This window comes from Notolepis coatsorum, assembly GCF_963971535.1.
Source record: "Notolepis coatsorum genome assembly, chromosome: 19".
NCBI classification, from domain to species: Eukaryota; Metazoa; Chordata; class Actinopteri; order Aulopiformes; family Paralepididae; genus Notolepis; species Notolepis coatsorum.
The window spans coordinates 51718500-51738729 of NC_140183.1; the positions used below are offsets into that span (position 1 = coordinate 51718500).

General features: G+C 42.3%; 1 protein-coding gene across 1 annotated transcript in view; it reads left to right on the top strand.

Moving 5' to 3' along the window:
* Positions 1 to 20230, top strand: part of gnl2 (G protein nucleolar 2) — a 49343-nt gene that overhangs the window by 7901 nt on the left and 21212 nt on the right. The window contains exon 4 of the mRNA XM_084335815.1: positions 13271 to 13410. Coding sequence (XP_084191941.1) covers positions 13271 to 13410 — 140 coding nt within the window. The remainder of the gene's footprint in view (positions 1 to 13270; positions 13411 to 20230) is intronic.

Consider the following 20230-nt stretch of genomic DNA (forward strand, 5'->3'; position numbering starts at 1 on the left):
TATATATTTTTTTTATAATTTTTATATAAAACCAAAAACGATCGGTATTGGTCGATATGGCTCAAGACGATCGGTGATCGGTATCGGTGGCAAAAAACGTGATCGGGGCATCCCTACCGGAGAGCCTACCCAGAAGGGTCTTGTGGTCAACTGAGTCGAATGCCTTGGCTAAGTCTATAAAGCTGGCAACGCAGACCAGTTGTCCAGGTCAGTGATGATGTTGTCAAGGACCTTAACACTTCCGGCACCAACAGCAGAGGGCGCTGTGGCCCTTAAGCGCCAGTGCTTTATCCAATGTAGGATAGGACTTATTTGCGAGTGCTTAAAATATATCAAATATAATAGCAATAGATCTAAATAACACAGTGATCGTCAATGAGTTGCTTCTAGTCAACATGCACGAAACGGATAATTTTTCATACATACATTTCCGCTTTATACCGTGATGAATATCAATATAGTACCGGATTTATTTCCCCATCCATTTTCATTGAGTCCATTCCAAAATCCCTTATGTCATCTGAAAGACGATAGGGGGCGCTTTTTTCCACATATGATCTCCGGTGGTGCTCGTGTATACTCGGGTAGGCTCGCGTGATGCAATATGATTTCAGATCGCTATAAAAAAATAAAAAATCCGAGAAATCTCGTGAGTGGCTTTCAACCACATAAAAATAAACCCGAGATATCTCGTGTGTGGCAGTTAAAGTGTTAAAAATGCATGAACATTCACTGATAATTGGTCTGTAGTGGAGTCTACAAGGTCTACATTGCCGGACCATGTAGAATCCGGACCTTGTAGACTGACATAATTCTGTGCATAGTTTAGTCTACACAGGCCATATTTCAAATAACCAATCTTACTTCATTCATCTTAAACATTCTTGATTTGGGGGATTGGTAGTTCCCATGAAATCTGAAGTTCAAACGACAACAGCGATCCACCTTGAATTAAATCACACCGCCGAGTGAAACCTTGTTGGCTGCGTCACAGTCACGAAAGGGGCTACTTAATTAATTAATCCAATCCACTTTATTTATAGATCACATTTAAAAACAACAAAGTTTACCAAAGTGCTGTACAAGTCCCACAACATAAGAAAAAAAAAAATATTATTATTTTATTTAATTTTTTTATTTAGTTTTAAGCTTCGAATTCAAATCGAAGCTCTGCCCCGAAGCTTCGATTGCCAAAAAAAGCTTCGAAGGTCAGCCCTAGTATGTTGTGAAGTGTATAGATAGATGTGAAATGTATAGATGTAGCAGTACTGTCTATCTCAGGGGTGGGCAATTATTTTTCCCGGGGGGCCGAATGAGCAACTGAAAATATGTTGGGGGGCCGGGCCAAAATTCCAAACTCAATTATGCATAATATACATTTTATTTCTATATAAAAAGCAGTAAATGGCATTGTTTTGACCCCTGGTAAGAGTGTATGTTATTATTTGGCAATTAAAAGGTGAGGTTAGCTTTCAAAAATATCATTTATTCAAATAGAATTTATTTCCAAAATGATAAACAAAATGTGAAACATTAATAACAAAGGGCATTTTGAGTTTCATATACTATTGAAACAAGGATTTTCTTAGCTTTCTAAAGACATCACATCATCGTATAGCAAAAATAAACAAGACATGTCACTGAACTGTGAACATGTGTCCCACAACTTAAGTGTCCCAGTTTTGTAGCCTTTTTTACTTTACATGCCTATATTAAACATTTAATGTTTTCAGAACTGTGCAAAAAAAAGAAAAAAAATATCAAGTGTCCCATTTCACTTGTTATATTTCCACATTTTAGTGTTCTTCAGTTCTTTTTTTTCATTCAGTGTGAGAAATCCAGTCTCTGTTGAGCTTTAACAAGTCCATCAAAGTCAGGTTGCATGTCTGAGGTGGAGATGCGAAGCACAGCTGCCAGATGTTCATCAGTGAGAGAGGATCTGTACCTGGACTTGGTAAACGTCATGACTGAGAATGTCTGTTCACATATGTAGGTGGATCCAAAGAGAACCAACATCTTCTGAGCATGTCTCCTAAGCGTATATTGTGCGTGTGAACGTTGACATAAAAAGAAAAAAGTTAAAAAAAAATATATATATATAAAAAAAAAAAAATATTATCATGTAATCTTTCGGGGGGCGGTCAGAATCCGATACGGCCCGCGGGCCGTACAATGCCCAGGTCTGGTCTATCTGTATGTCGTGTATGGCATTATGTTATGATGAATTGAAAATGGGGGACCCTGATGTAAAAGACGAAAGTCTTTCTCTGGTCTGCATCCCCTTAACAATTGTGTGTATTGAGCCGTACTGTATTGTACCCATTCTGCAATCTGTTAATAAAGTTTTCAATCAATCAATCAAGTTAACTTTGAACCTCGGTTGTCAAGCCGCGTCAATGTTGTGTATGCATCCGAGTGTTCACTGTGCCTTTAAGACGGCATGGTGGCCTTACGACAGTGCTGTGAAGTACCGTCAAGTGGTGTGGTAACGTCAGTTTGGTTGGTGTGCTGTTGTGCACTGGTTCGTGACTGCGATGTGCAAGCCAGGGGCTTTTGAGCATGAAATAAAATGTCTAACCTTACGTCGTAGTCCGGTGCGTTTTTGGAAACATTATAGTCCTAACAGATACACCTAACTAACATGGGGCTGGCTGCTTTGAGCACACGCGCACACAGGGCTAACGTTAGCTAGCAAGCAGTTCTATAGCTAAAACGCTAACTAGAAGCTAACTACTGTACAGTTCCAATAGACTAACATACACCTCTGTGATTTAAATGTGTCCTTGCCTTAGACTCGAGGGTTGTACTAGGGTTGGATGCAGTTCCCTGTTGGTCAGTCTGTCTATTTTCCATCTGTTGCTTTAACGTTATCTGTTTGCGAGTGCTTCCTTGACTGATTGTTAGTACCGCAAGACTTTTATTCAACATTCTATATTTCCGCGGGTTGGCCAGTACTGCGGGAACTTTTATTAAACATTATATATGTCCGCGGGTTGGCCAGTACTGCGGGAACTTTTATTAAACATTATATATGTCCGTGGGTTGGCCAGTACTGCGGGAACTTTTATTAAACATTATATATGTCCGCAGGTCTTGTGCAGTGCTCTCGTGGCACTGTCAACTCGCCAGACTGGCGAGTGGTCTTCATGAATCACTCGCCAAACGTAAAAAATACTCATTTGGCGAGTAAAGTGGCCTAATTTCCTCCCCTGGATGTGCAATACCATCCGGGAGACGTTAGGCGGCGGTATTTGCCCTTTGTGAGCTCAGACCCATTCCCAATGATAACGTCAGGCTGGATGGATGAAAAATTTATGGATATAGCGAATAAAATAAATATCGATTAAAACCCGAGATTTCTCGGGTTTGGCGCCCAGAGCATGGCGAGTTAACCCGGACTATCTCGGGTTTGGCCAAAGGGTTTAAGGGTGGCTGTGATGCATCCATGGCCAGAACGGAACCCAGAATGAAGATCGAACAGAATATGATTTGTGTTGAGGAAATTATCCAGTTGTGGGACCAGCTTCTCAAGAACTTTAGCCAAGCACGGCAGGATGGAAATGGGCCGGTAGCAGTTGGGGTCAGAGCTGCGCTTGAAGAGGGGGAAGATTAGAGCTGATTTCCAGTCAGAGGGGAACACAGAGAGTTGAATGGACAGATTGAATAATTTTGTGATAGGTAGGGTTGGGCATCGTTTGGATTTGAACGATTCCGATTCTCCATATCGATTCCTGTTCTGAACGATTCTCGCTTTTGATTCTTTGAGGTGCAGGTCACAGCTTATTTCGCAGGAGAATTTTTTTTTCCCTTTTTTTTTTTTTTTTGAAAATTTTAAATTTTGTTCATACTATTCACATTTTCAGTTGACTTGATACAGTTTAATTTGGTTGCTGTACTGTAACTAGGGTATATATATATATATTTTTTTTTTAAGAATCGAAATGCAGATATGTTACTTCTGGTTCCAGAACCGGAAGTTAGGAACCGGTTCCTAATTAGAACCAGTTTTCGGTGCCCAACCTTAGTGATAGGGTCAGCTAAAAGATGAGCGGCTGCTTTAAGAAACTTTGGATCCAGCCCATCAAAGCCAGCAGACTTGTTCGGATCCAGTCTCGAAAGTTCATCCTGAACCTCAGAAATTGAGAACGGATTGAAGGAGAAGCTATTGGTAATGGGAGAGGAGGACAGAGTTTGTGGTGGGACGCTAATGCGGGTCAGCAGAAGAGAAGGCTAATGTGGAGCTTACAAAGTGTTGATTAAATAGAGAAACCATGCAAGACTTGTCGGTAATGACAACCTTGTCAAAAATCATGGATGCAGGCTAGGAGGGGAGTTTGTTTTCCATGGTTTTGGCTGTGGTCCAAAACGTCTTCACATCAGTGCCACACATTGTAAGTTTCTCCTTGAAGTGAGACATTTTGGCCGTCCTAATGGCCTGGGTACATTTGTTCCTGCATTGGCTGAAGGCAAGCCAATCAGCTGGAGACTTAAGGCCTCTGCATGCTACAGAAACTTCAAAGCAACTGCACCACAACATCGACAAAGCAACGGTGTTGCAGACACTCTACCTTTATGCTTCTGCAAAATCAACGCGCAGCCTATGTAACATTGTACCCCGTACGTAGCTAGGTTCCCTAGATAGATGACGCTTCCCTTCTCAACCAACCCATTGATAACAGGCAGAAGAATAAGCATAATTTTTACTTCCGGGCGGGGGGTTTCAAAATAAAAGAGCGAGTCTAAAAGCACCGTAAATACGTTTATTTTTTACAATATCTAACGTTACACGAACCTAAACTAATCTAAAGTTAGTTTAGGTTCGTGTTAACGTTAGATAATGTACAAAATAAACGTATTTCCGGTGCTTTTAGTCGTCGCTCTTTTATTTTGAAATCCCCCGACCGGAAGTATTATAGTGTCTGTTGCTAGCAGCTTAACTTGTCAGCCGGTTCTGTGCTTCAACGTAACTTCATTAGTTTCCAATGGAGAGGAGAGAAAGACCGGCTCACATGCAGCTCAAACTACCTGTTGGAATAAATTAATTGATTGATGTTTAACTTGTCCCGGTGTGTGTCCAGTCATTTCGACTAGCAAACGTTGTATTTAAAGGGGAACTATCTTATAACTGGCCTTTTTGAATGTTTAGCATTGTTTCCTAGCTATGTGAACTTATATTAATATGATCTATGTCTCAAAATTCTCATATTGGCGCATTCTTCCAATTCTCCTCTCACAATATTCACCCTCACTGAACTGAGTCGTTTGAAAATGTGCCTATATGTGATGTCATATAGTCACCGCTGCATGTTAATGTTGAGATAGACGACGACGCTCCGCAGTGGTTTAGGTGGCACCTGCAGCCCAGGCTCAAAACAGCTCGAAATCTTGAGGTAGAAAAATGCTGTTTTTGAGGACTTGATTAGAAATACAAAACAATGAATAAAAAATATATATATATTACAGAGGTGTTCCATAGACTCACAGGAATTGTGTAAAAGTGCCCAAATAGTGAAAGAAATAGTAAAATAGTTCCCCTTTAACATTACCTCAGGATACCATTGTATTTAGTTGGTTAGCTATGTAGCTAATGTGGATAGCATTTTGAATATCACCAATGCTAGCTGGCTGGCTACAGCTTTATTTACTAAATTATGGAGGCTTTTTAATCGTCAAGGTAAGAGAGGATTTGTCATGATCAACTGAAGGTGTATGCTATGGAACAATATGTGCTTGGGTTTTCAGAAAAAGGCCAGTTATGACGCTAATTATTTAGCTAATATTGATAGCATAGCTTGCTGCCTACAACAATGGCGGATGGTATTCCTCGCTGACCAATATTATTCTATTACAGCCCCGCCCCCATTCACTACCAACCAATCACTGCTACGCAATACCAACGCAACGGGTCTTTAGATTAGATTTTGGACACAGGTATGCAACGCCCAAGCAACACAGTCTACAAGACTGTCTGCAACAAGCACGCTGAAATCGCGCCGATGTTGTGTTGAAGTCGCTCTTTTATTTTGAAAACCCCCGACCGGAAGCGTTGTCGTTGTTTTCGATAACTTGAGCTAACGTAACGTTAGTTTTCCAAAGGAGTGGAGCGAGAGACCGCGGCTCCTGTGTTGTATTAAAGTAATTTATTGATCTTTAACTTGTCCCTGTGTCATTTCGACTAGCAAACGTTTGTTGTCTTTATTTAACGTTACCTCAGGATACCACTGTCTATTGTATTTAGTTGGTTAGCTATTTAGTTAATGTTGATAGCATTTGAATAGCATCAGCGCTAGCTGGCTGGCTACAGCTCAACACCAGCCATGGGGATACTATTTACTAAATGATGGAGGCTTTTTAATCGTCAAGGTAAGAGAGGATTTGTCATGATCAACTGAAGGCATATGCTATGGAACAGTATGTGCTTGGCTACTACTTGGGTTTTCAGAAAAAGTACATTTAGCTGTAAAAGCCTGATCAAGCTCAATAGCTTCTGTAACACTGTAAGGGAGATGTCAATCTGTTGTCGAGAGTGGTTGTGATGTTGGCTGAGTTTGCACATGCGGGTTAAGGGAGAGGTGGGCTTCACGTCAACGCAGGGAGCGAAATTAACTTTTTGACTCACCGGCCAGTGGCGGGTAGATGGGAAGAATCTACCCGCCAAGCATATTTCTTAACTGCCAAATTTTTTTTGATTAAAAAAAAATATATATATATATTTTATATAAAACATTTTTTTTTAAATAAAATATATATTATATAATCATACTTGTAGTTGTATTATCTGCGAGACATCGCCACCACGCAATAAGTCAAAATGCTCGCTATCTGCAAACAGCTCCACTGTCTGTGTGTATACTTGAGTAGCCTCCAGCTCCAGCAAGGATTCTCCGGCCCTGCAGCTAGACCCTATATTCAGCTAGACCCTACATTCAGCATGCAAGGATTCTCTGGCGATGCAGCTGGACCCTATTGGTATAACGTTACGGTTCTTTTGTCAAATCACATTCAACATGCCCTCAGCTAGAATACGCATTCAATCAATGTTATAAGACATTGATATCAGGAGCTATCTGTAGCTACTGCTAGCCCGGTAGATAACGTTAAGACAATTTAGTTTACTGGGACAGATAGATCTAATGTGAGCTAGCTAACGTGAGCTAGCTAACGAGGGAACGGAGGTATTATGCACTCGAGTCGACTATTGCTGGAGCATTTGTTGATATCAGCAGCTATCAGTAGCTAGCCAGCTAGATACCGTTAGACAATGCCTCGTCATGTATTAAACTAAAAGTGAATAGTTGACTGGGTCATTGTTTAAACAGTAACCGTAGCTCATGGAGGTCCGATCTAGACTAGAGCAGACTGCCCGCATATCGCAATGGTGGCGTTTCAGGAAGTAAACAAGCCAAATGAGAGCTTCCGATTGGTCATTTGCTTTCTTTCTCATGAAACCAGTCATGTCACTCTACTGTGATTGGACCGTTGACTTGAGTGCAATGTGGGACTTGTAGTTTTTTAACGATCTCGCGGCGGAGAAAAAAAAAGGCGAGAGAGGCTATAATCTGTACTTGCACAATCAAAATAAGAGTATCGTTATGAACTACACGCCACACGGCGGGCAGCCCTCTAAGTGTCAAGCGCCAAAGGTAAAAACTGAGCGCTCCTGGCGGGCGGCGGGCTTTAGTTTCGGTCCCTGCGCCCTACCGGTTCAGGAAAAGACTTGTATCGCTTGTAAAGACGGCCACGCAAGGGGAGCGTCTTCAGAATTGCCCACTCTGGAAGCCGGTTTCGGAAAATAGCATCTTCAGGCTGCCAGAACGCAGTTCCGTGTGGATGAAGGGTGCATACGATCAAATACTTTGACTGATACGACCGAAATCGGTTGAGTCTGGACATGGCCTTAGAGGTATAGTTCGGTAGACTCTGTGCTTCCAAACCTAATAGTTTGGTAGACTCTGCTTTCACACCTATATTTCTGTAGACTCTGTGCTTTCACACCTAATAGTTCGGTAGACTGTGCTTTCACACCTAATAGTTCGGTAGACTCTGTGCTTTCACACAGTTCTGTAGACTCTGTGCTTTCACACCTATTGATTGAACTTTCCTAGGCCATGGAAATAACATATTGGAATTCTTTATTTGGGTGGTGGTAATGACACATGAGGCTTTCATTCGAATGCAATAAACTTGTTCTAGTCTCCCGCACATATTCCAATCCATTTCAAGTCCAGCTGGGCTGTACTCGCGTTCTTTTCAAGTTTGGCACAATGTTTACAATTTTTTTTTATTGCTTTCTTCTTTGTTCACGCTGGCCTACTAAGCGTGCTGTCATTGCCTTCCGTCTTCCTAATAGTAACTCACCCGGATAGCCTCGTGGTAATGGCTACACTGCACGGCTATGCTGCAAAATCTCTTTGACACTGCCAGGGCTTCAAAGTGGCGTGGGTCGGCACATAATCGGCCGATGAACCAACCATCGTGATCGTTCCCAACAAAATATTCTGTCTGGGACAGGCTAAAGATGGCCAAGACTGCGTGTGTGTGTGGGGGGCTTTACGTGAATACCATGCACATGTCCTAGATGTGTAGATTCTGTAGAATCTGTAGATGTTAGAACCAGTACAGGTTAGAACCAGACAACCAGTACAGGGTGCAACACTGGTCCAAGGGTTTTATATTGAAAGGTTTGTACCAGCGGGCCAGGTGACTGTTTGGCTGAAGTTGTGTTTTGTTCGAATTCTTCCTTTTCGATCTAATTATCAACGATCCAATAGGATCGATGCAACGTAAAAAGATTGGTTCATATTAGGGGTGTCAGTTTATCGCGTTAATTAGATTAATTAATTACACAGCAAATTATCGCGTTATGAAAATTAACTCAAAATTAACTAAAAAATAATTCTCATTCATTCCATAAGAACGTAGAATACACATTTACAGACTTTTTTTTTATATGGGCTATTTGCATGTTCTTGGTATCTGATTCTAGGGATATCTATGGATCTCAGGGAATGTATTCCCATGTGTCAGAAATACTGTGTCTGTTACATTTACATTTAGTCATTTAGCTGATGCTTTTATCCAAAGCGACTTACAAGTTCTGTACGACAGGTCATCAGGAAGGGTACAACTCTATCAGCTGAGTAACAATATGCATCAAAGTGTTGCGTGTTACAGTGTAGGTTAGTTTATTAGGACAAGTGCATGACAGTAAGGTTAGTTAGGGTTAGATTTTTTTTTTTTTTTTTTTTTATTTCAGATAAGATAAGATATTCCTTTATTGATCCCCTTGGGGAAATTCAGGCATCATAGCAGCATGGGGGGGAGGGGGGGGGTACAGGTAGTAAAACAACACAGTATACAGGTAGTAAAAAACAACACAGGCAGTGTAAACAATTTGATCAATATGGTCAATATAATTTACTATCTGACTAGCTGAGGAATATTCACATTATTCACAGTGTCACATAAGGTGCAGTATGCATGAGGTAGTGTTATAATTTACTATCTACTGAGTATACATTATTCACAGTATCACGGTATCCACTGAAATATACATTATTCACAGTATCACAGTATCCACATAGGGTGCAGTAAGCCTAAGGTAGTGTAGGTTGTCCTCCTTGGGTTCCTATAAGTCCCAGGTCAATGTCTGGTAGCAGTTGCTGTCGCTGCCCCCTGTTGTGGAGCCTGGAGGCTGCTAGTCGCTGCCCACTGTTGTGGAGCCTGATGGCCGCTGGTATGAAGGACTGTCCGAGGCGGTTAGTTGAGTGTCGGGGGGGAATGAGTCTGTGGCTGAACGAGCTTCTCATCTTGACACTCTTATAATTAAGATAATGGCACGGCACGGTGGTGTAGTGGTTAACACTGTCGCCTCACAGCAAGAAGGTCCAGGGTTCGATTCCCGCTTGGGGACCAGGTTTCCATGATGCCAGGTACCCAGGTGGGGTATCTCCCAGGCCTTTCTGTGTGGAGTTTGCATGTTATCCCCGTGCTCGCAAGGGTTTCCCCCCCCCGATAAGATAAACCCAATGGAAAAACATGCACAACAGAAGATCGCTAACGCTGTGGCGTCCTTGACGAAGACGGGCAGGAGCACTTGGATTGGTCCCCTGGCGCGGTTCACGTTGACGCCTGTCTGCTCCCGGCTGCCCTTGGGGGGGAAGGACGACGGGATGGGTTAATCGCAGAGACGAATCGCATCGGCGATCCTACAGAGACAATGCATGCGTGTGTGTTCCGTTGTGTGTGTGTTGAGGATAATTGCATGCCAATTAAAGACCTCTGAGCAGGTCCTGCATTATTATTATTATGGTTGAAGTGCGTCTTTAGTCGACGGCGAAAGATTGGACGGGATTCGGCTGTCGGGTAGTTCATTCCACCATTGTGGGGCAAGGACTGAGAATAGGCGGCTTCTCTTTGATGACCCTCCCGGAGCTTGGATAGGAGTAGGTCTGAGGTGGCCAGTTACTAGGCTTGAGTAAATTGTAATGAACCAAATGAGATTATCAATAAAAAAAAATTTAATCTTTGACTGACCATGCTAAAATTGACCAGACCTGAAAAGTCTAAGCCAATGAATAAATGGAAGATGATTAAACAGAAGGTTTTGTAGAGTAGTGAATTCTTCCATCCGGACACATGCCATTTTAAATATGATTATAGAATGGACACATGCCATTTGAAATATGATTATAGAATATCAGGCCTAAAATGGTTATGCGATTAATTAGATTAATTAATTACAAATCCTGTAATTAATTAGATAAAAAAATGTAATCGCCTGACGGCACTAGTTCATATCGATACTCTTTATTTTGAAAATCCTGTGGCGAGTCTCATACGCCCAACAACAACAGCAGCATGTGGAATGCTCGTGTGTGTAGACCAGTGGTGCCCAACCAGTCGATCGCAATCGACAGGTAGATCGCGGGCTGATTTCAAGTAGATCTTGATTAATAAAATGTGATTATATAAAAAAAAAAAAAAAAAAAACGTATTTTTTTTGCTAAATCAACTCTTCCTCTCCTTGTTAACTACAACAAGCAATGCTGTTTGTTATTTAAGATGAGGTCGGACTCGGCACTGACAGATTTGTGTTCATTATGCTGCTTTTATAAAGCCTCAAATGACTGCTTACAATATACAATTTTGGCTGGTAGCTCTCTGGCTAGGTGGTAAATAAAAAAGTAGATCTTGGTTCAAAAAAGGTTGGCCACCCCTGGTGTAGACGTTACAACCCCTGGTGTAGACGTTACAGCAGAGTCCGCCTATTTGGTCCCGAAATAAGTCCTTGCTTTTAATTTTTTTTTTTGCAAACTGGTCAAATGCATCTAACATGATTTGCATCCTCGCCATTCCATTATGCCCAAGTCTCGTTAATTAAAGACGCTAACTAAGCTAAGCTAACCCTGATCAGAGGCATAGAGAACATCAGAGGTCCATTAGTGGGGACTGGGGAAGGGGGGGAGGGCATTCTCCCTTTCTGTGTGTGTGTGCTGGGCGATATGGCCAAAAATTATATCACAATAATATATATATTTTTTTTTAAACAACATCTTTGTCGTTGCCGCCATCTTTAGTGTTACATCCCCTCACACTCCAGTTCTCAGGCTGCAGCTGCTTTGAAAGCGAAAGTAAGAATAGGTCTGGCTCTGCTAGTTTCTTTTCTATCTTTTGGCGCTTTTTTGTTGGACAAACCACTGCACATGTGCACCGTGACTCGTGACTGGAGACTAGCTCTGCTAGCACACATAGCCTACTGTGTACAGACTGTTTCAAACTGTATTTTAAATTAGAAAGCAAACAAAATAAATGGACAAGAGAAAAATAAATCTCAATTTGGTCAGTATTGTCATTTGGACAAGCAAAGCCATTACTTTAAGTTGCAGGCAAGAAAGACAAGTCTGTCCACTGTCTCTGGTTTTTAAACTACCCTGTTGCAGGTCACCAAAAAAATTAAAAGTGATATTACATCACCAAGCTCATCACCCCCTACGCAGCACCCAGGTCACTAAGATCCTCCAACCAGGCTCGGCTGACCCCCCCCCCCCCCCCCCCTGCACCAGACTAAAAAAGAGAGGCGTTCGCTCCTTCAAGGCCGTAGCCCCCAACTATGGAACCAGCTTCCCCTGGAGATTCGATCTGCCCCTACGATGGAGACATTTAAGGCCTGTTTAAAAACCCACTTTTATTCCCTAGCCTTTGATTAATCCTGATTCTCCCACACCCTAACCCACACACTCCCATGCAATTTTATCCTGCCCCCTCCCTCTTGTATCTCTTCTTGTGCTCCTCTGTCCCTGGAGTGCTATACTGTACTTTGTGCTCCCCTATCCGCTTGTCCTATTTTTTTTTAATGTCCTGTCCTGTTGTGCCTTTTTGTATTTGTGTATTTTATAGGACATTGATTTTATGCTTTGACTGTACTGTACAGCACTTTGGTTGGCTCTCGAGCTTTTAAATGTGCTCTATAAATAAATTACTTGACTTGACTTGACTTGATATATATTCTTTCCGATATCGATTATTAAAATATATCGCGATAATTATCGTTTTATCGCCCAGCCCTAGTGTGCGCGTTCGTGTCTCATCTCTGGTCTTTGGAATGACCAGATGAAGTCAGGAGTATATTATATTGATAGTATTTACTGAGGATGGACATATAATGTTGATATTTAAACATAAAAAATATAATACATAATAAATGTATACATGATTATCATGCAACATAAAACAATTGTTGTAGGAACGGTTTGGGAGAGGGAGGTAGGGAGGGGTTTTAGGTTGTGTGTTGTGAGTTCCAAAAAATGCAACTTAAAGTTTAAAGCTCAATATATCAAAACGTGACACTTTACAGTGAACAGGAGGTCTATTTGTATTAAAAACAATAGATTGGTTTTAATTTAAATGTCTGGAAGAGCTCAAAAATAAAAATGTGATGATATTTTCGTTGCCTTTTTTGAGTTGATCTAAATGTTACTGATTGTGTTAAATGGGCATATGATATTGTCTCATATCGATCGCAGGCACCTGAATCGAATCATATCGTATCGTGGCAGACTTTGTGATATCAGCAAATATCGTATCTTTGTCCAAATAATCGATATCATATCGTATCATGATGAAAGTGGTGATTCCCACCCTTAGTATGCAGTACAAACCTCTCGTTAATGCTAAAAGCCAAAGCCATGACCATCCAACTCCAAATCCCCTGAAAATGCCCAAACATAACCAGCTCACTTTTCCCATGTTTTGTTCTCTTCTCTTTCAGCCAACACTCGGGTGATCAAGCAGGCATCCCTACAGAAGTTCCAGGATGAGATGGGTAAAGTGAAGAAAGATCCGTACCGTGTGGTGATGAGACAGACTAAACTACCCATGTCCCTCCTACACGACCGAGTCAAGGCTCATGTGAGTAACCGATAAACTACCCATGTCTCTCTACATGACCGAGTCAAGGCTCATGTGAGTACCAGATAAACTACCCATGTCTCTGTACATGACCGAGTCAAGGCTCATGTGAGTACAAGATAGGGCTCGACTGATAACAAGACATTCAAATCCATTACCAATATTGATACCTGTTGAGCAAAATGACTGATTACTGATCAGTCATTTTGATCCACTTTTTCTCCCATTTTCTATTTTTCTCCCATCCCAATTTCGTATCCTCCAATTCAACCCTCCCCAGTCTCGAACGCTGTTTCTTGCCTCCCACAAGCCGGCTGCAATGTGGACTAAGTCATACATAGCACAAGTCCCCTCCGATACTCGAGGTAACAGCAGTCGCATCTTTTCACCTGCGCGGTGCGATCTTTCAGCGTCAGGGGTCTGCGCTTTGGAGGGGCGCCGCCCCCATTGCTTCCTGATTCTACTGTGCAGGCGCACCAACCGACCTGTAGGAGTCGCTGTCCACAACGCCCGATCCCCACCCATCAGTTTCCCACCCCCTAATACTGCCAATGTGTATTAGTACGGACGACCAGCTAAACTGAAAGCAATGTGGAGCGCTGGGCTCGAACAGGCGAACCCAGCGTCTCCAGTATTCGTGGTGAGCGCCTTGCCCACTGCACCACGTAGCCGCCCTACTGATCACCTATGACTGACGGCATGGAAAAATGGGCATTTCCTGGTATTGTGCTCAATTGACCAAACTCTGCCCTCTTTTATCGATCCTCCAATCACAACTGTTGCTTTGTTTGTTTATTGTTGTTGTTTATTGTTTAAAAGGATCCCCATTAGCTGTCACCTAAGTGGCGAGCTAGTCTTCCTGGGTTCCACATAGAAAGACAACAGAAAACACAAAACATAACAACATGAGATACATATGACAATCACAATTAACACTTTAATCGCTGATGACGTGTTTAGACGTCATTCCTAGCCATGCTCATTCTGCCGAAGACGCCGTAACTCGTCTTTGATATCAATAAGTCAAAAATCTGTGATCGAAATCATATTTCTCCTCCGGAGCCATGAGATGTACTGGTGAGCTCCACTCAACTGTCTAACGGTTCGAGAGCGCAATCTGGTGGCCGATCGGCAGATCGGCCAAGAAGGAGGGGCGCGCCAAACACGAAGTGCTCATCCATATGTCGTCCGGGCACTCGCGATCGGTAGCCGGACTCCATCTCAACACACTGGATGATCAATCGCTCGCCCTAACTCAATAAACAACGTTATTTGGACGTATATAGTATTATACAACCTGGAAATGGTTCATCAGGATCAACATCCCATAATCGAAAACGGTCTACTCCACGCTGATCGTCCAACGGCGCGAGGAACATACGGTAAGATCCAGCGTTATTTTCTAACGTATTCCATATAAACTGCTCTGATGACCATATGACCCACACTAGACGAATGGTATAATGTTGCCCACGGAATTATAAACGCCCCCTCGCCCATCCGGTCAATATCAGATGATACGTAGTAACTTCTAGAACCACCTCCAGTTGACATTTTTTATCTCGTGCCGATTGCTATCAAACTGTATTTCATCATCAATATAATGCATTTGGAGCTATAAATCAAGTTCTGGAGAAAGCTGCAGAAAACGATAAAAACATACTTATACTTTAGACCATATTTTAGTATGAATATGTGAATGAAAAAGTATATCGTTGCTACACCCTGAACAATGGATATAGGACATTGAATGGGCCATAATAATGGCAATCTAGCAATAGAATTTAAAAAGTTATAGCCCTGCAAAGAAGGGGAACTTCTCCATAGACAAATAGAGCTGGCTGGGGATGGTAAATTATGAATTTAACCCATGGCGATCAAAGTGTTAACAATGATAATCTAAAAACAGTAAAACATTGTAGACATCATTATCTAAAAACATTGTAACATTGTCTAAAATCAGTAAAACATTGTAGACATCATTATCAACATCAGAATATTTTGCTCACATATTTAAGTAGTGCATTCTCAGGTGGTATTTGAAAGACACTTTAATATTCAATTTACTTATGTTCAGTGGGCAGTTATTCCAATGATTGATGGCACGATAAACAACAGTCCTCTTTAAAGCATTTGATTTTGGACGTGGTAACATAATCTGTCCATCAGCTGACCTAGTAAAATAAGAATGAACCTGACTGCATCTGACAATTTGTTTGTATAAGAAAACGGGTTGAGACGAAAAGACAGTGTTCCTGAAAAATTTAACTGTGTTGAAAACCAGCCTATTCTCTACCGTTAACCATGAGAGTTGCCGGTGCATAGTTTGTCCGTGGGAAGCAACAGCTGTATTTGGAGGATCATGAAAAGAGGATGGGGCTTGAGATATGTCAATTGTATAGCTTTCAGAAAAGAAATTCTGAAGTTCTGGTAGTCATGTTCTTTAACTTCATATTTTTTATCCATATAAATTGACATAGCAGATAATCCTTTTTTTAATGGATGTATTGTAATCTATGAGCACAGATAATATCTGTGGATAATGGGCTGATGAGGCCTGCACAACACTTTGGTTGAATATGAGTGCACTGCTTTTGTGGACAAAACTCCATTCCGTTCTTAAAGGACGTTTTTATTCTTCCTTCCCATCATCTGCTGTTGTCTGTGAAAGACTCGTTCGGCTCCACTGTTGTCATCGTCAGAATCCAGACCATTTTATTGTTTATTCCAGACCACTGTAGAGGTTCTGAGAAATGTTTACGCCCCCCCCCCCAACAGAATGACGACCTTGTTCGCTTGGCTACTTTCTAGCGGTTGTTGATGAGAACCATGGCACCGCTCTCTCCCCCGGTAGCCTGTTTCTCTGGGTTTTTTACGAGGTGCTATCTGCAGGAAGTGGCTGGTGTACGGTACAGTATAAGAGAGAGTGGCTTTCAAGCCTCTCCAGCGCCGCCTCCCCTAAACCCAGAGGATTCCAAGCAGCACTCCTGTCCAGTTCTTCTTGTTCTCTCTCCCAACGCGTTGTTGACTCCACTTCAGTGTTATTTTTTTTTTCTAAATCATTCCATATGCGTGCGAGGAACTTTCAAAAAGAGCTCAAAGCTGCCAGAGTTGAATTCGTCTTCCTCTTTTTTCCTTTTTTCTTCCCTCACTTTAATGTTTATGACTTTTCAGATAACAAGTTATAAGGCCAAAAATAGTCCGTACCTTTTGGAATTTGTTTCATTTATTATTTCCAATTGTTTTCCTTTCCTCTGGCATCTTGATGGGCACTCTCGGTAGTACTTGCTCGCAAAGGGTCAGGCGGGTCAATCTTATCATTCAAATACATTTAGGGTCAATCTTATTTAAATACATTTAGGGTCAATCTTATCATTCAAATACATTTAGGGTCAATCTTATCATTCAAATATATTTAGAGTCAGGCGGCTGGGTGGCGCAGCAGATATTGCGCTCGTCACCAACGCACGAGACACCGGTATCGAATCTGGCTGTCAGCGTTGCCTCCGGCTTGGGCCAGCCGTCATACTAACTCAATTGGCAGGGTTAGCGGGAGGGAAGTCGATGGGTGGTAATCTGGACATTGTAAACAGCGACTCCTACAGGTCGGTTGGGGCGCCTGCACAGCAGAGACAGGAAAATGGCGGGGGCAGTGTGAGCCTCCTACACGTTACTCCTCGCCAAATGAGAGTCCGCGCTGGCAGGTGAAAAGATGCGACTGGCTGCCTACTAGGGATGCACGATAATTATCGGGCCGATATCAGCAATTACGACGTCATCCCGATAAACCCGATAACGTTATTGATAGCTTCGATAATATAATATATTTTTTGGTAAAAAAAATTCGGTGTGGGTGAATTGGGATGAAGGGCGTTTGTTTTTACTGTAGGCTCCTCCCGTTTTGCCAGTACTGTGGTACGACTGATAGCGTGTGGTTTAGGAAGAGGGCGTTTTACACAAATCCAGCGCTCCCTTTCTTGGCTGTGACGTAGCCACGTAAGTTTCAGGCAGCGCGGATGTAAACAAAGATGGCGTCAGTAGTGTGGGAATAGTTTCAGAGGAAAAAAGTTTGCTTGCTATTTGTAACGAATGCAATACAGAAGTTCCACGAGGAGGGAAAAGGGCAACAACTTATAATACATCCAACCTAACAAGTCACCTGCAACATCACCACCGCTACGATGGTGTGTTATTGTGTTAAAAGCCTACGACGACGCGCGAGCAGCTAAAGCTGCTGCAAATCTAGCCCCTTTCATGACTGTGATGCAACCCTTGGTTGAATACCCAATCACTTATTGCTCCGTAGTAGCCAGGTTAATTTGCACCACCAAGCACTGCTTAAAAGCTAGTGGCTTGAGCCCTTGGGTCATTTCTGTCAAACTTCTTCTTTAATTTAGCAAACGCCTCGTCAATAGGTACAAGCGCTGCGGGTTCCTTTGTAGCTGGCTTTGGATTCACCAGCAGCTTTAGCTGCTCACGCGTAGCGTGGTGATGTTGCAGGTGACTTGTTAGGTTGGATGTATTATAAGTTATTGATGGATTGTGAATGTTCTGATTCAAATTATATTATATATATATAATACAATAAATATCGGTTATTGGTATCGGCCTTGAGGAGCATAAAGTTATCGGTATCGGGGTAAAAAAAATCAATATCGTGCACCCCTACTGCCTACACATGTATCGGAGGGGACATGTGATGCAAGGCTTCTATCCTCCCTACAACCGGCCAGTGGGGGGCACATGCGAGCAACGTTCAAGACAGGGGAGGGGAGAATTGGCACGGCTAAATTGGGATGGGAGAAAAATGGAAAAAGTGGATACAAAAATATATATATTTAGAGTCAGATTTATTCAAATATATTTAGGGTCAATCTTATCATTCAAATACATTTAGGGTGAAACATATTCAAATACATTTAGGGTAAAACTTTATCACTGCCAGCCTTCTCTTTTCCTACATTAGTCATGCCTTTTTGATTATTATTAAGTAAGAGCCTATCTATCGGCTGAGACTCTTGATTGAGAAGATCAAGTCGTGCAATGATGTCGATCCAGGCCAAGAGGTTAAGGTACACATGGTTTCAAAGACCGAGGAGACCTGCTGAACATCTTGGCGGCGGCTTAAGGCAACCTGACGTCTTAAACATCATTATTTCCGACAAGATCTGCAAACTGTTTGTTTTTTCCCCCTCGGCTGTGTTGCAACAGCCGTATCGCCTCGTCTTGTGTTTTCATGGTAATTGAAACTCCTAATCAGAACTGGCTCAGGCAGAGGTAGTTTTATTGGCTGTTTCGTTGCATATTTGGGGTCCTGTTTGGAGTACATGTTTGTTTTGCCCTGTGACTCAGTATTGGTGGAACCCCTGGATGGGTGCCATTGGCTTGACTGCATCAGAAATCGGTTGTAAACCCAAACCTACAGGCCTGTCGCTGTCGAAATGCACTACCATTCTGTGGTTTCTCTCACAGTGCCATGCTTCCTCCTTGTGATCTGGCTGTGACCTCATCACCAATCTGATGAGGATTTTAACTTTTGTCAGTTTTACTTCAGTAAAGAGGAAATTAACTTTTGCATGCAGAGCATTTGTTCTCATTTTTAAATGCATGGGGGGGAAAAAACATCTTTTATTATTTAATTAAAATGTTTATTCTTTCTTTATTTTTCACCCATCCCAATTTAGTTGTTATGCCAATTCCCTTCCTCGTCGTTGTGCGCATTGCCCCACTGTCGGCCTGGGGAGGGTGTAGAACTACCACATGCCTACATGTGGAGTCACCAGCCGCTTCTTTTCACTTGACAGCGAGGAGTTTCACTGGGGGAACGTAACACGTGCGGAGGTTCACGCTATTTCCCCCAGATCCCCTCCCTGCTGAACAGGCGCCCAGACCAACCAGTAGGAGTCGCAGTTTACAACGACCAGGACACATAACCCACCGGCTTCCCACCCGCTAACACTGCCAATTGTGTTAGTAGGGACGACTGGCCAAGCCGGATTTGATCCCAGAGTCACTGCGGTGGTAGGCGAGTGCTTAGTCCACTGCGCTACCCAGCTTCCGCAAAAACATGCATCTTTAACACATTCAAAGCCGGCCGGATATGACCAAATTAGGGCTTGTAGGCCAGCTCTTCAATCAATGGGAGGACAGGGAAATTTGCGAGTGCTTAAAATATATCTTAAATTATGGGTCTAATACACCCGTTGCTTATCAATGACTTGCTTGCAGTCACCATGTACGAAACGGATAGTTTTTTCATCTGTACATTTCCGTTTTATACCGTTTTGAATACGAGTATAGTTTTGGAGATTTCTAGTAATTCCAGAGAAAAACGTGATAATAGCCCTTTAGTGGAATACATAAAACACGTTGTAATTTTTCGGCTGATTATCGAATCTTCCTGAAATCAACACTAGATCATCATTATTATCCTTGCTCGTGCATACATGAAATGGCCCTCGTAGCGCAACACCCCCCACCCCCTGCACCCAACGGAAAACAGCCACACGTACACACAGATACAGCGTCGATCGGGGTAGAAATACATATCAGATCAACGATCAAATTTATATATAATGTTCTTACCTTGTATCTGATGTAATGCAAAAAGATTAATCCAATTCCCGATCGCCATTCCAAATATTGATCGCGTTTATTGATCCAACGTTATAGTCCAAAACACATAATCCAGCTGCTCCCAGCCTCCCCAGTCAATGTGGTAACACGATACTGCATTTGCCAGAGAAGGGAAACCCGGACCGGACTTTTTTTTCTGATGCACATCTCCAGCCAATCCAATCCAATGATGTGCAATACCATC